The following is a 17576-nucleotide window of genomic DNA, read 5'->3' as shown; positions in this document are numbered from 1 at the left end:
CTCACTTTGCTCATCTGGTAAGTGGGGACAAACACACCAGCTTAATTTTTGGATGAAAATCAAATTTATATTCCCATTTTACATCATGCTTCAAGATAAACACAGGGCAAATAGAAAGATTCAGTGTAAAGACAAAAACTTACAGAAAATATAGATGAATATGTACATAATCTTGAGCAAGAGTTTGTAAGTATGATATTCAGAGAGATAAAACAAGCTTAATAAGTTTGACTAATGGCAGATCTTGCCATTTATATATGCAAGTGCAAATTAATTTAAAAAATTATTGCAGCATCTATTCCAAAGAATATATTTTTTTTTCAGTTTTATCACTTTATTCTATCCCAGAAAACTTAAAGAAATATGCTTTATTTCCTGATTTTGTTAAATAAAATGCTTCCTGAGCTTATGTTGCATTTGCTTCATTTCCTTTTTCCCTATTTCAGTTCTCTGGATTAATTAATTTATTTTTATTTATTTTGGACTGCACTGAGTCTTCATGGTGTGTGGAGGCTTTCTCTAGTTGTGACAGGTAGGGGCTACTCTATTCTTACCTTGCAGTGTGTGTGCTTCTTATTGCGGTGGCTTCTCTTGTTTTGGAGCACAGGCTCAGTAGTTGTGGCACACAGGCTTAGTTGCTCTGTGGCATGTGGAATCTTCCCAGATCAGCGATCAAAAGTCCTCTGCGTTGGCATGTAGATTCTTAACCACTAGACCACCAGGAAAGTCCCCTCTGGATTAATTTAATGGTGCCACACCAGTGCTATGAACCAAATAGCCATGTAATGTATTGACTGGATGCCAGAAAAGGTTATATATTAGTTCCCTATCATACAGAGTGAAGTAAGTCAGAAAGAGAAAACAATTATGTATTAACATGTATATGTGAAATCTAGAAAATGGTACAGATGAACCTATTTGCAAAGCAGAAATAGAGACACAGATGTACAGAACAAATGTATGGACACCAGGTAGAAAGGGGAATGAATTGGAAGATTGGAATTGACATATATACACTACTATGTATAAAATAGATAACTAATGAGAACCTAAAGTATACCACAGTCAATGCTCTGTGGTGACCTAAATGGAAAGGAAATCCAAGAATATATTCTTAAGGCATAAAGAACACTTAAAAATTATTTAAAGATGAATACCACAAAAGAAAAATAGTCACAAGAGAAGACACTCCTATCAACCAGCAAACTTAAGGAACAACTCATCACCACAAATCAGAGAAATGTAAATAAAATCAAAAGATTGAAAACACTTACTCAAAGGCTTAATCAAGAATTTGGGACTGTTGTAAGACAATCACAGTGACAGTGTAATTAATGTTCCATAAATTCTAAAATATTGTAAATGAAATGCCATCCCATAAATATATGGAAACTAGAATGATTTCTTTGGGCTATTAGATTTTGATGCAAAGGTAAAAATGATTCACTTGTGTTAATATTTAGTTATATCGAGCAGCTTCAGTTGCATGCAGCAAATTCTGATAAATTCTCATTTCATTTTTATTCTGTTACAAATATTCTCTAATTTTTCTTGTTATGACTTCTTAGGTATACCCATCATTTAAAAGTGGACATTTTGTTTCCAAATACATGAAGTTTTTAAAGTATCTTTGATATTAATTTCTCAGTTTGATAGTTATCATTTAATGGTTCCTTCTCTGTAATCACCCTGTGTGTTTTCAGTGTTTGAACTTTATTGAGGCTTTCAATGGCTAAATCAAAGATCTCTCTTGGTAAATGACACATTGCATTTGAAAATATCTGGGCTATTTTCAAATATCTTTTGATACTGATTTCTAACATAATTCCACAGTGATAAGAGAACAGACTCTGTATGATTCCAATACCTTTAGGCCATGAAATTTTTGCATCTTGTTTTATGCAACTGGATATGTTCCAGTGTCTCCTGCTTTATAGTCTATGGGAACTTGAATTTGTATCCTGCTGTTATGTGAAAATTGTATAAATCTTAATTATGTTGAATTGATTCATAGTGGTTTTCAGGTCTACTATTTCATTCTATTAAGTTTTGAGAGTTTTATGTTGAAGCTTCAACTAAATCTTAATTTATCTACTTAAAAAATAATTGTAATATGTAATTTTAATAGGTATGAAAATGCAGAACAATATAACTTTGTTCTGCATTGGAAATGCAGAACAAATGGAAAATATAACATTTTCCATTTCCAAGAGATATTTTCCATATCTCTTGTAAATGTGTTGTCGTATTTTCATAATTTAAAAAAAAAACAAAAAATGATTCGTAACTAGCACTTTCATCCTGATAAACATCTCTTCAGTGCTTATTGGTTCTCAAACTTAAACACCTTAGGATCAAGTCAACTTATCACATCATCTTCTTAGAAGTAGTAGTTTTTAAAAGAATAACACATACACACCAATTCCAAAGCAAGTGGATGGCTTACAGACAGTTGAAAATGGCCGTTGGTTCTGCCCCACAGGCTGGGGGAGGCTGGGAGTGGCAGGAAGGTGTTCATGTGAGCATAAGGGGACATCGCTCCAGAACACTCTCTTATTGCAGGTTTGTCACTGCATTTACGTAAACAGTTGTGTGTGTTGACTGTGCGCACACGTGTCTTAGGAAGAAGAAAATGATTGGAGAGCAAAGACAGCAACACATAATTTGAATTTCACCATTCAAGAGAAAAGGATGTCAAATGCTGGCTGGACACTCAGCAATTCATCCGCAAAGCCTTCAGATGAAATAATGAGAGGGACAAGTGAACATCTCTTGTTAAAGATCAACTTTCCCAGGGAGCAAAAAGAATGCCAGGGCAGTGAGACAAAAGGCATGCCTCTTCATCATGAGTGTCATTCATAAAATGCCCTTTTGTCTATTCAGAGCGATTTTAGTCCTTGGCTCTGTGGGCCAAGGGTAGAAAAGAGCAAGAAGGAATTTTTTTTTTTTTTTTTTTTAAGAAGGAATTTTTATCATTAGGCTTTCAATGAACTGAACTTTCTACGAAAGAATTCAACTTATTTATTTTCTTTTTAAGCAAGGGTGGTTTTGTTTTGCTTTTTAAAGCTGGAGGATACCATATGGTAAGTGATTTTGCTGAACACACCAGAAAATGTTTTTAAATGGATAGTTTGTTAAGTGTATTTGAACCTGGAGTGGAAGAAAAGAAAATAGGATGCTAAGTTTTTTAATAAAGACTGCTTGCCTGGCAAAAGGATAGTTCCCCTTGAAGTTGATAAATACATTCAACATTTGCTGAGATCATAATCTTAAATCCTTAATGAGAGCTGATCAAAACCCCTACTCCCACCCCAGCAACCAGCCAGAAAGGGAGCAATCTGTTTGCTGGCAGTGAGGTATCAGTTAGTTGCTAACTGATGAAAGCCTTCCCCCACCCCAGATGAGAAAATAATGCATATGCTTGGGAAGCGCTGATTGGCAGCACCAGCTCAGTAGTACTCAGAGCAAAGAGAAGGCTCGTGGAACAAGAGAATTTACTCTAGAGGCTTCCTTCCTCTGTGCATCAGCAAACAAGCTGTGATCAAATATTTATTAGCTGTGCCTTTGGCTGAGCTATCTAAGCACAAGAGAAAGAAGGAATTTTAAGGCAAGGGCCGGATATCTCACGTATGTGCTGCCTAGATACGAACATCTGCTCTTTAATTAAGCACATAAGTCTCCAACCACCCCCTCCCTCTTGCTCCTGAGCTGTGTGTGCTTGCTTATTTTGCAACTGTATTTAGTCACGAAATTTCTTCCAGAGCCACTCTGAGTCTGGGGAGGGAACCCATGACCAATGAGTCAGATTTGTTTTAACTTGTGAAAAGGGTTATTGATGAATTGAGACGGCATTCCTGCTCGGTCAGGATAAACTCCAATCATTGCGGTAGAGAGTGAAGAAAAGGCCACTTGTCCTCCCTGCGTCCTTGTCCTCCCTGCGTCCTAGAATTCAACTTGCGGTCCCACCCCACCTATTCCCTGCTCCTCTGGAAACTTTCTCATTGGCACAACAGGGTCATTCGTCCAGTGGTAATGCAGAGAAGCCAGGGCCAGGGGCTGTGAGGTCTCTCTTTAGTTTAGCTCTGGGTACACTAAAAGGTCTGTTAGTTATCTCAGCACCCTTATAAGTATATTACTGATTCTCCCTTGTAGATGATGATCCCAACTGTAAAAGAAGAGGTTGAACTCTATGTCAACCTCTATGTCTATGTGTATGAGGTCTGTAGTTAGAGCCAGTGGGTCTAATCATTCAAGCAGACAGCAGTCTCAAAATTAAATGGAGCACAAGCTCGATTTTAACAAGAAGGAACCCCTGCCTTTGGACATTCTGATTTAGTAGGTTTGGGATAGAGCCTGCTAATCTTTTCTTAAGTTTACTATCTAGCTTTATTTTACTTCATTTAAGTTTTTTTTAATGTATTTATTTTTAATTGGAGGATAATTGCTTTACAATGTTGTGTTGGTTTCTGCCATGCATCAAAATCAATCAGCCATAAGTGTACATATGTCCCATTGCTCTTGAAACTTCCTTTCAACTCCCACCCCATTCTACCCCTCTGGGTTGTCACAGAGTACTGGGTTGAGCTCCCTGAGGCATACAACAAATTTCCACTGGCTATCTATTTTTTTATTAATACATATGGTAATGGATGGGGCTTCCTGGGTGATTCAGACGGTAAAGAATATGCCTGCAATGCAGGAGACCTGGGTTTGATCCCTGGGTCGGGAAGATCCCCTGGAGAAGGGAATGGCAACCCACTCCAGTATTGCTTGAAGAATTCCATGGACAGAGTAGCCTGACAGTCTAGTCGATGGCGTGTCAAAGAGTTGGATACCGAGCGACTAACACTTTGACACTTTCATGGTAATGTATATGTGTTAATGCTACTCTCTCAATTCGCCGCATCCTCTCCTTCCCTCAAAGAGTTGGGTACCGAGCGACTAACACTTTGACACTTTCATGGTAATGTATATGTGTTAATGCTACTCTCTCAATTCGCCGCATCCTCTCCTTCCCTCACCACATCCACAAGTTTGTTCTCTATGTCTGTGTCTTCTACTGTTGCCCTACAGATAGGTTCATTAGTACCGTTTTTCTGGATTCCATATATATGCGTTAATATTAATATATGATATTTATTTTCCTCTTTCCAACTTAACTTCACTCTTTATAACAGAGAGCCTGCTAATCAACATGTTCAGAAATCTTTCCAGACTCTAATTGAGAATTTTTCTGGGTCTATATGAAATTCTATTAACCTAAATGCATTAATTCTTTACATGAAATGGCACCAGAAAGAATCAGGTTCATTATTGAAAGAAAAGTCAAGGTGTAAACACACACACACACGTACACACCCACACCCATCCCACTGTCCAGCACGCCTCAGTGGGAACCAGGGACGGTCTGGCTGCTTCACCTTTTTGGAGTCCCATCTTCCTTTCTTTTACAATGGAGATGACCAGGCTGTTCTGTATATGTAGAATGGTTTGTGTTAAGCCAGAATGAAAACTCCCTAAAAAGGAAAAAATACCCAAAAGAAATGGAAAAAAAAAAATCTGATTGTAGCTGACCAGTCAGGTCTGCCCATGATTTCACCTTGAGGTCTGACTCGATCTCCCCTTTTTCAGCCAGCACGGTCCGGCCAGAAGATGATGTGACTACAGGTGTGAAAAATGAGAAGACGACCCTGGGTGTGGAAGATTACTTATCAACCCCAGCTGCCAGTAAAGAACCCTTGGCAACTCCGGTGAGTGTCCTAAGAAGAGAGGAAGTTGCTTCATAGGCATGTGATCACATGCAAGGATATTTTGAGACTGGCTTATTTCAGTATGCCTGAGCATAATTGCCCCCAGTGTTCATCCATGTTGTAGCATGTGTAAGAATGTTTTCTCTTTGGAGGTTGAATAATATTCCATTGTATGTAAGTATATACTACATTTTCTTCATGCATTTGGATTGCTTTCAATTCTTGGTTTTTGTGAATAGTGCTATGAACATGGACGTGCAAATATCTCTTCCAAACCCTGCTTTTAATTCTTTTGGGTTTATGCTTAGAAGTATCATTGCTGGATCATATGCTAATTCTATTTTCAATTTTTCTGAGGACCTCCATTCTGTTTTCCCTAGTGTTACATCCATTCTACGACCCCATCAACAATGCACAATGGTTCCAATTTATTTTCTGTTCTTTTGATAGTAGCCCTCCTAACCGGTGTGAGGTGATAATCTCATTGTGCTTTTGATTTGTTTTTCTCTGATAATTAGTACGATTGAGTATCTTTTGTATGTTTGCTGGCCGTTGTATACCATATTTGGAGATTGATTTACTCAAGTCCTTTTTCCCATTTTTAAAATCAGGTTATTAGAATTTTTTTGTTATTCATTTATAGGAGTTCTATATACTTTTATCAGATAATATGATTTGTGAGTATTTTCTCCCATTTCATAGGTCGCCTTTTCATTCTGTTGATTGTGTCCTTTGATGCACAAAGTTTTTGAGTTTTATATAATTCCACTGATCTATGTTTGTTTTTTTGCCTGTACTCATTAGCTTGTTAAATGCTATATTGACATGAACTTTGGAGTCAACAGAACCATTTCCAAGTCTTGTTCTGTTGCTTGTTGGCTATGTGAGCTTGGGCATATTATCTGATCTCTCTAAACCTTGTTCATATTATAGGGCTAATAATAGAATTTACTTCTTGAAACTTCCCTGGTGGTCCAATGGTTAAGAATCCGCTTTCCAATGCAGGGGATGTGGGTTCAACCCCTGCTTGGGGAACTAAGATCCCACATGCTGTGGGGCAACTAAGCCTGTGTGCTGTAACTACTGAGCCTGCACACTCTGGAGTCCTCGAGTCACAACCAGAGAAGCCCGCACCCTAGCAAGGAAGGCCCAAAGCAGCCAAAAATAACTTAAAAAAAAAAATAGGACTTACTTCTTAGGGGTTTTTTGTGGTGTTAATGAGAAGGTATTTAGAGGGCCTGGCAAATGGTAAGCTCTGGGGGAGGAAGGGCATTAAAAATAATATAACATAATATGTGCTGAATAAACATTACAGGAAAAAATGTACCATTCAAGTTCAAGGGAAGGAAAGAATTAATGCCTAGTGAACCCAGTATTTTCTAAAAAGTTATACCTCAGGTAGTCAGCATGCTCAACATTTGGGATTTATTTCTAGAGTAGACATGATTTTATTCCTGTCTCCATTCTTGTTTCTTATGTGTGTTATCTTGTTTCCACTTTAAATTTATGCCATCATATAGCTTATATATTTATACTACTTTAAGTCAATTTCTGACAAAAGATAGAGTGTATATTTTACAGTATTAAGTTTTATTTCTGTTTTGCCTTTTACATCTCCAATAGAGGCCGACAGGAACAGAGAATGTAACACAAAGTCACAGAGAAGATCTGCCAACAGGCGAAAGCACAACGGCCAAAAGCACACCTGCCCAGAGCACAACTGCCAAGACCACAGTCCATACCCACGTACCAGCGACTAGTCACTCCCAGGGTGAGAAAAACAGCCACCCCAGTAGGGGGTTGATCTTCTTTTGCACCATCAGTGCATTCCCAAAAATCCAGGGACAAATAAAATCATCAGTGTGGCACTTGTTGGAATGTAAGCAGTAATTTTGAACCAAGCTTTGTGTGGTAGGATCAGAGTTTATATTTATTGGGTTGTTGAACTCTGCTCTCTACTTCGAGTGACAGCTAGTGATAATGCCCCCACAAAAGTAAGTGAGATAGCTACTAGTGTCATATTGCTGACAGTAAGCTGATATAATGCTACACAAAAAACTTTGTGTTGATACCCAAGAGGGTAAAAGTTAGCCAACCTATCTATATCTTAGTAGATTCTGTCCTACCATTGAAACTCAACATTCAAAAAACTACGATCATGATATCCAGTCCCCTCAGTTCCTGGCAAATAGAAGGGGAAAAAGTGGAAGCAATAACGGATTTTATTTTCTTAGGCTCCAAAATCAGTATGGATGGTGACTGCAGTGAAATTAAAAGACACTTGCTCCTTGGAAAGAAAGTTATGCCAAACCTAGATAGCATATTGAACAAAAATCTGTATAGTCAAAACTATGGTTTTTCCAGTAGTCATGTACGGATATGAGAGTTAGACCATAAAGAAGGCTGAATGCTAAAGAATGGCTGCTTTTGAATTGTGGTCCTGGAGAAGACTCTTGAGAGTCCCTTGGACTGCAAGGAGATCATACTAGTCAACACTAAATAAATCCTGAGTATTCATTGGAAAGATTGATGCTGAAGCTGAAGCTCCCAATACTTGATGCAGGGAGCTAACTCATTGGAAGAGACCCTGATGCTGGGAAAGATTGAAGGCAAAAGGAGAAGGGAGCAGGAGAGGATAGTATGGTTCAATAGGATCACCAAGTCAACGGACATGAATTTGAGCAAACTCTGGGAGAGAGTGGAGGACCAAGGAGCCTGGTGTGCCGGAGTCCCTGGGGTCACAAAGAGCTGGACACAACTTAGCGACTGAACAGCAATAACATTGCTAACATTTCCCATCTTACTGTACATTGAGTTCCTATCTGCAAGAATGATGCAAGAATCTATTCTAAGCCTGTCTTAGCAGGGTTTGGGGTTATACTTTACAGCTGGTATATGCGGCAATGTGGATGGAGGCTCACCTTGGGGATAAATTCTGAAGGACAACTTTGAGTCTGCATCACTATTATGAGGTTTAGACCATCACTAATGATTGTGAGGAAAGATGATTGCCATTACAACTTAGTAAGAGAAAGAGCTTCCTATTTCCAGAGCTTTCTTGAAAGAAATTCAGTTGTTTGGGATATTTTTTAAATATGCCTTATTTTGTAGTAGATAGGGGTGGAAGAGAAAAGAAACTAATCTTCTAGTAACTGCAATGAATGCTTGCTAACTTGAGCAATTCCCTATCATCATTGTACCTTGTTAGGTGTTTTCATCTTTAAATGAAAGTAAACATAAGGACCTCCCCTGAACCTATGGTTCCTAAAACCAGTTGCACAGCTGAACACCTAGAAAGTTAGTCCTTATTGTTTGATATACAATTCCCAATCACCAATCTGGTTTTTAAAACTCTAAAGTACTTCTGCAGATTTTTTAAATGCTTTGTATTTGTACACTTATGGTTACAGCAGCATTATACACCATAGCTGAAACACAGAAGCAACCCAACTGTCCCTGAATAGATAATTGGGTCATATAGAAAATATACACATGACACATATACAAAATGTGTCATATACATGCAATGGAATATTATTCAGCCTTTATTTTATTTTATTTTTTTTTTATTCTTTGAATCAGCCATGGATTTACATGTATTCCCAATCCCGATCCCCCCTCCCACCTCCCTCTCCACCCGATTCCTCTGGGTCTTCCCAGTGCACCAGGCCAGAGCACTTGTCTCATGCATCCCACCTGGGCTGGTGATCTGTTTCACCATAGATAGTATACATGCTGTTCTTTTGAAATATCCCACCCTCACCTTCTCCCACAGAGTTCAAAAGTCTGTTCTGTATTTCTGTGTCTCTTTTTCTGTTTTGCATATAGGGTTATCGTTATCACCTTTCTAAATTCCATATATATGTGTTAGTATGCTGTAATGTTCTTTATCTTTCTGGCTTACTTCACTCTGTATAATGGGCTCCAGCTTCAGCCTTTAATAGGAAGAAAATTCTCTCACATGCTATAACATGGATGAACCTTGAGGAATAAATGGAATAAACCAGTCACCAAAAGACAAATGCTCTGTGATTCCGCTTAGGTGAGGTACATAGAGTAGTCAAAATCATAGGCAGAAAGCAGAATGGTGGTTGCCAGGGGTTTGGGGGGGTGGTGCGGGTAGTGGAGATGGGTAGAGAGTGTCAGTTTTGCAAGATGAAAAAGAGTTGTGGAGATGCATGGGGCTGATGGTTGCATACCAGGTGAATGTACATAATACCATCAAATAGTACACTTAAAAACGGTGAAGATAGTAATGTTCATATTATGTGTATTTTACTACAAAGATAGAAAAGTTTCATAATATGCTTAGAAAATAATGCCTAAGGGTTACTCTAAGATGCTAAAGAAATGGTTGACATTAAATACCAGAGTGAACTAAATAGGGTTAATCAAGGAAAGAATCAATATAATTACTCATTGGAAACATTTCAAAATTTTGGAGAAGCATTGATCATTTGTAACAAGAGTTGATAGCTTATTCATGGCAAGCCGAAAATGGAACATTCCAAGTTGAGTGGTTTTTTTTTTTTTTATATTGTACCAGAATATTTCTCCTATTCCTTGAAAATGTCTCAATTTCCTGGAAAATACTCATGATTACTTTCTTGTCTGTCCTCTTCCCCACCCTTTCACAAAAACTGTGACTTATGACACATTTCCTACTTCATGCATCAGTGTTCCAAGAAATTTTCACATGTGAGTTAAAATGTAATCGTAAACACTTGGCTTTTTAAGAGGTAACTTTATTAGGGCTGCAAATGCCTTTACCATCAAATGCCCAAGTTTGATGATGTTCATGTGCATGATACATTTGAATGATCACAGTCAGTGTAATTGGGAAGAGGCTTAGGGAGTATAAGGCTAGTAAACTCTAATTTAGTGATGAATCATCCACAAACTTTATTTTGGTAATATATTTTCTGGAAAATGGTGTCATTGATGGTGATAATGTTGTGTTATGAGCCCAGTATGTTGTGTCATGAGCCACCATGTTAAGACATGAAAAGCAAATGTTTGACCTGTCTCTACTGGTAGTTGTCAGCCAGGTATAGCATTCAGGGAGTTGATAGGATGACACCTTTGTTCTGGACAGGCCACAAACCCAGAAGTCTCCCAATTGCTTTTTTTATGTGAATTGGCCTGATCAGTTTGAGTTCCATGTAAATGTTCTAGAGCCATGGGTTCAGCTCATGCAGGAAGAGATGGGTTCAAGGACCTGTACTCTGGGGCCATGAAGTTAAAAGACACTTGCTACTTGGAAGGAAAACTATAACAAACCTAGACAGTACATTAAAAAGCAGAGACATCACTTTGCCAAAAAAACGTCCATGTAGTCAAAGTTATGGTCTTTCTGAAAAGTAGTCATGTACAGATATGAGAGCTGGACCACAAAGAGGGCTGAGAACTGAAGAGTTGATGCTTTCAAACTGTGGTGTTGGAGAAGACTTTGAGAGTCCCTTGGACTGCACAGAGATCAAACTAGTCAATCCTAAAGGATATCAACCCTGAATATTCATTGCAAGGACTATTGCTAAAGCGCCAATATTTTGACCACCTGATGCAAACAGCTGACTCTTTGGTAAAGACCCTGATGCTAAGAAAGATTGAGGGCAGGAGGAGAAGGGGACAACAGAGGATGAGATGGTTGGATGGCATCACTTGATTCAATGGACATTAGTTTGAGCAAATTCCTGGAGATAGTGGAGGACAGAGGAGACTGGCATGCTGCAGTCCATGGGGTCTTAAAGAATCAGACACAACTTAGCTATTGAACAATGACAACTCTAGGGCCATCTTGAAAGGATGTCTTTTTTTTTTTTTTTTTTTTTTGGAAGATGGACCTGATGGACTTCTTTTCTTTCCAAATGAACCATTAGAAAAAGTAAACATCTTATAGTTGATGGTTCGCTGGTTTCACTTTTGATTAGGAGAGTATTAGATATCTGATATTTTGTAAATTGTGAGCTAAGATTCTAGGGCCGAGCCTGATTAAATCACATATCTCTGTTGTCTAATTAAATTAAGGCCTCTCGACTTTTTCTTCATAAACAACTACACCCAGAGGAATGAAGGGCTCAGTATACCACGAAGTTGATGGGAGAAACAAAAGGCCTTTATTTTTTAATAGAATTGTGTAAAAATTATCTGAAGAAAACAATGTTATTTCCTACTTCCAGAAAGGTATTCATAGTTAAGCAACTTATATCCAAATGCTAGGTAAATAAGAATATTCACATTTGAACCACTAGATTAGAGTTAGCTGCAGATAGAAATCCTACAATAATAGTGCCATAAATACAAAGGGAATTCCAGAAAAACATCTACTTCTGCTTTATTGACTACGCCAAAGCCTTTGACTGTGAATTACAACAAACTGGAAAACTTTTAAAGAGATGGGAATACCAGACCACCTTACCTACCTCCTGAGAAATCTGTATGCAGGTCAAGAAGCAACAGTTAGAACCGGGCATGAAACAGCAGAGTGGTTCCAAATAGGGAAAGGAGTACGTCAAGGCTGTATATTGTCACCCTGCTTATTAAACTTATATGCAAAGTATATCATGAGAAATGCCAGGCTGGATGAAGCACAAGCTGGAATCAAGATTGCTGGAAGAAATATCAATAACCTCAGATATGCAGATGACACCACCCTTATGGCAGAAAGCAAAAAAGAACTAAAGAGCCTCTTGATGAAAGTGAAAGAAGCAGGTGAAAAAGCTGGCTTAAGACTCAACATTCAGAATACTAAGATCATGGCATCTGATCCCATCATTTCATGGCAAATAGATGGGGAAACAAATAGAAATAGTGAGAGACTCTATTTTGGGGGGGCTCCAAAATCACTGCAAATGGTGACTGCAGCCATGAAATTAAAAGGCACTTGCTCCTTGGAAGAAAAGCTATGACCAACCTAGATAGCATACTAAAAAGCAGAGATATTACTTTGCCAATAAAAGTCTGTCTAGTCGTAGCTATGGTTTTTCCAGTAGTCGTGTATGGATGTGAGAGTTGGAGTATAAAGAAAGCTGAGCACCGAAGAACTGATGCTTTTGAATTGTGGTGTCAGAGAAGACTCTTGAGAGTCCCTTGGACTGAAAGGAGATCAAACCTGTCAATCCTAAAGGAAATCAGTCCTGAATATTCATCAGAAGGACTGATGCTGAAGCTGAAACTCCAATACTTTGACCACCTGATGTGAAGAACTGACTCATTGGAAAAGACCCTGATGCTGGGAAAGATTGAAGGCAGGAGGAGAAGGGGACAACAGAGAATGAGATGGTTGGATGGCATCACCGACTCAATGGACATGAGTCTGCGCAAGCCCCAGGAGTTGGTGATGGAGGAGGGAGGCCTGGCGTGCTGCAGTCCATGGGGTCACAAAGAGTCAGGCATGACTGAGCAACTGAACTGAATGAACTGAAAATACAAAGGATGTAGTCTCATTAAGCTTAAGTGCCCTGTAAGATCTGGATTTTCTATGAAAGCAAAGGAAATTGATATCACAAGATGGGCGGTATCACAGTCTTGACCACAACTTCCAAAACATTTTGCTCTCAAAATCACGTTTCTTCAAAATAAACCTCCTCCCAATGGGTGAGTTTTTCATGATCTTGACTTTGGACCAAAAATCAACAGCCTTGGATTCTTTTGTTACCCTAACTAATGAAATCTTTGACCATTTATTTAAGATCTCTCTGGGTGAGTTACCTTGACTCTGCTCTCCACAGTGGGTGGGGAAAAAAGTAACATTTACCAAAGAACTATGGACTCATAGTTATGAAGAAGCATTCATAAATTCAATAAATAATAGTTTTAAAGACAGGATCATGTCAGAGCCTGCTTAAAAGTCCCCTGATCCAATTTACTTAAGAAATTATCCTCTTTGCTTGTGTTTTGCTACCTTCCACTTAGAGTAAGTCCATCTTCTGCCAATTGTTAAATTATAGTTATTAACTCCTAATAATTCTATATCATTGCAACTCTCTTTATAGGGAAAACAGATGGAGAAAAACCAGAAGTCGCTCAGAAAGGTGGGTTAGATTTTGTTATCAAAACATTCTTATGGGAGTTTTTAAAAAGGTTTCTTTGAACTTTAATCTTTGTGATGAATTAACATTCTTTCCTGGATTGTAATCAACGGGAGCAGAAAACCTTTTGAAAATGTTTCAAATCTCTTAAGAGAGAAAAGGGAATTGCCTGTATTTGAAAATAAGCAAACCACAAGTGAGTCTTCACAACAGCTGTGGAGAATGGTGTCATATCACAATTTATGGTTCCTAAGGATGAAAATTGGGGCTAATTCAATAGCTATGTGTACACAAAAGCTACTCAGTAGTTAACAGTGAAGCCATCTAGTCAGAATGGTATGCTTCTTGATATATCTTGAGATCCAGAAATCTTTCTGTGATTAGAATAACCCCAGCTCTTTTCCCCTTCTAAGTCACCTCCTACTAGATAGAAGACAAACAACATAGAGCATCATTTGTTATCTACAGTGGGCCTGTGACATTGCTTATTGCTGCTGTATTGTTCATCTGGGGACTCTGCTTTTTTTTTTTTTTTTTTTTCCTGTTTCATTCAGGTGGCTTGTCAGTGGGGACCGTGGTTGCAATCATTGTTGGCGTCTTACTAGGCATCACAGTCATTGGCATAATCATCCGTGTGATTTATCGGAAAATGTCGGGAAGATACTCGTAAGTATAAACCTTAGGCTCTTGTGATACGTAAATGAAGGGGGTGGTTTCCAACCTTTGAGCTAATAGACACTCTAAATAAAGATCATGTGCAGAAGCCACCAACCTCCCTAAGCACTGCATCTGAAGTGTCCCCTTGTAAGTTTCCAAGAGAGCACCCCAGATGGTTCTTCAGTTGATTTCCATTGCAATCTGACCCAATTTGACCTCTTAATTTTCCGACTCAGTGAACTTGAAGGAAAACCCAAACCAAGTTTTCATGATACCCAGTCACCCTACTACCAGTCATCAGAGGTAGGTGGTTCTCAAAAGAACATTAGCGGCAGAGTGAGGACCCTATTCCGATAAGGAATTCCACTGGTGCTGGGGCCCCTCCCTCCACGCCTGTCCTGCATGCACCCACACACCCAGGAAAAGGAATTATTTCTCCGTTAAAATTTCCTAGGAATTCAGAACGTTTCAAGTTCATAGCCAGAGGAAAACATTTTCTTATTTCTGTTGGGGAGATAATATATGATTGAATGGGGAGAGGATAAATGTTGTTATATGACTGGGGGCATCAAGGGACACAAGCAGCAATACAATTGCAGATTTATGTATCTGGAAATGCCCGGGAGCCTGACCCTAAGTCAGGCCTGAATGTGATCCTGAGAATCAGGCCTAGAGGAGGGATGAGTAGGGAGATAAGAGCCCCAGGACCTAGTAGTCACAATGACAGTAAAAGAAGTGACAGTCACCTTTCTCCTTGTCTTCACAGGCCCTAAAGTGCTAAAGAATTGTGCTGTCAATACATTTTAAAAAAGAGAGCTTCCAACATCCCCCCCTGCCCCGTCCCTGAGCACATGGAGAAGATGACCCGTGGAATTGCTTCACCACCACACTCAAAATCCACGGTGATCCCGCCACTCACTAAAACTAACTGAAGGAAAGAGTATTCATAAGACGTGCTCCTCTAAGCCTTTGTCTTTTGAAAAAAAATATTGTTTTAATATAAATTTTGTGTGTGATTTAAAAGGCAAAATGCATAGAAAATGGAGCAAAGCTGTGTTAAACCTGATTTGTAACTAAATAGACAATAGATTGGGTTGGCCAAAAAATTTGTTAAGGTTTTTACCGTAAGATCTTACAGAAAAATCTGAACAAACTTTATGACCAACACAATCATTCAGCGGATGTCAGAAGCTGTAATTGTCTTGGTTTTTGTCTTTGTAATTAGTCTTTGTTTGGACTCTCCTCTGTTGTTGTTAAAATGCAAAGGAATCTGAAAATATACCAATGGCGTCCTTGGGTATAGAGCTATGTCAGTCAGTGGCATAAGTGCTCTGCAGTTTCTGATCTGTTAAAGCATACACATTCCAGTCCAGTGGGGTCCATTTTTAGAGCCTGATTTGGTATGGATAATGAAGTAGAAAATTTATACTTGTGTAATATGTAATTAGCAACTAGCTTTCACTGGTCCAGGTAAAGCATTTCAAAGACATCTATTTTAGATCATAAATATAAGTCTTACTTTGGGGAAGGCATTTTGTTTCTCACACCAAGGGTCTTGGTGTACTCTGCTGTCTTCTCCATCGATGACTTGATGAATCAAAGTTTTGTTTGTACACAAGTATAAATTTTTTACTTCCATTTTCCTCAGATGATAGAGATCCAGACCCTGACGGGGTGGCCTTCTCGCTTCCCCATCATCCTCCATATTGGCTTCTTTGTTCTGGAATATGAGGACCTCAGCCCTGGATGCCAAAAAAGGCTGTGGAGGCCCAGTGATGCCAGAGGCTCAGGTGTTCCAGGAACTGAGAGCCGCAGTGGTCCCCAAACCCTGTGTGTGCTTGTGACAGACAAAACCTGTCAGCTTCCTAGCATTTACTTTCTGCTTCAGAGGAAAGAAATGGGAATACTAATTTTTAAAAAGCAACTGGATTTAAAGACTTTATCTTAAAATGGAAGCTGTTTCTGGTTTTCACAAGATCCCCCATATTTCAGTGGGGTCATGATTGACAATTCTGTATTGGCACCATCCAGCTCAGGACATTTCTCCCCGTAGGCCAACTGAATTCTTTCCCCTACACAAAAAGGTTTTACGCTGAGCAGATGCTGTGTCACAGTTGTGGTTATACATTTCTGATAGCCTCTGAATTCATCAGGTTCATAAAACAGGAAAAAGTAGACTATCAGTCAGAAAGCCTGGCCTGTTCCCCTACCGTTTTGCAGTAATGGATGGATGTAATTTTAAACAGTATGCCCTTGTGTCACTCAAGTCCAGCTAGTTCAAAATCCCAGGTTCAATATTTGAACATCGACTGATGGAGAAAACGGGCTTTGGAAATGCTTTATGAATCTCTTAACTACCCTTCCATTTCATCACTCAGATTCCTGAACAGGAGTTGGGAATAATGTTAATTTCCTCTTTCTTGTTCTCTCTCTCTTTTTTTTTTCTTACTGTGAAAAATAATAGTCAAGCCCAAGTCATACACTGGACCCATCACCTGCTGGGACAGGGCTGTGGGTTTCCTGGTCACATCTGTGTTGTGCTCAATGCAGTGTAGACATGTTTTAAAATAAAACAGATGATTTGAGTATAACAGTGAGTCAGATCTGTGATTGGGAATCTCCATCAAGGTTGGATCACCCCTGAGTACATCTCCAGATAAGATTACACATTATATAAACATCTGCCTCTTGACTTGATTGGGAGTGAATTATAAATGGTCATAGGAGTTACATCCATGGGGAAGAAATGTAACTGGACCTTTCACCCAGGACTCTGCCAAAGTAGGGAAGTTAAGGTCAAGTGGAGGAATGGGAGGAAAAGTGGCACTTTGGGATTAGTTTTGTTCACTCTGGTCACAAAAGGTTAACAAGGTTTTGCCTGGCTCCTGATTTCTCTACCCTGGAGACTGGAGCCAGGAAAGGGGAGCAGTTATACCTTGCTCCTGCCAGCCTACCTGGGAACCTGACCTCAGGTGGGTAGGGCTTGACCACATAAGAAAAGGTGGTAATAACCCTTGTGAAGGTTTTCTAACTGCCTATGGCCTGGGATGCACATCGCTGCAGAATTCCTGTTCCTGGGACATCTCACTGCTCCTTGACCCTCAGCGCAAGCACTCTGCAGAGTCTAGAGACTGGAGTG

The 17576-nt window shown here is 39.1% G+C and overlaps 1 protein-coding gene across 1 annotated transcript in view; it reads left to right on the top strand.

Moving 5' to 3' along the window:
• The window catches only part of PDPN (podoplanin), a 35770-nt gene extending 18742 nt beyond the window's left edge, over positions 1–17028 (top strand). The window contains exons 2-6 of the mRNA XM_043923898.1: positions 5632–5750; positions 7374–7521; positions 13745–13783; positions 14335–14446; positions 15204–17028. Coding sequence (XP_043779833.1) covers positions 5632–5750; positions 7374–7521; positions 13745–13783; positions 14335–14446; positions 15204–15210 — 425 coding nt within the window. The 3' untranslated portion in view covers positions 15211–17028. The remainder of the gene's footprint in view (positions 1–5631; positions 5751–7373; positions 7522–13744; positions 13784–14334; positions 14447–15203) is intronic.
• Positions 17029–17576: the final 548 nt, after the last annotated feature.

The sequence above is a fragment of the Cervus elaphus genome, chromosome 14 (genome assembly GCF_910594005.1).
Source record: "Cervus elaphus chromosome 14, mCerEla1.1, whole genome shotgun sequence".
NCBI lineage: Eukaryota > Metazoa > Chordata > Mammalia > Artiodactyla > Cervidae > Cervus > Cervus elaphus.
This window is presented reverse-complemented; position numbering and strand designations above follow the sequence as displayed.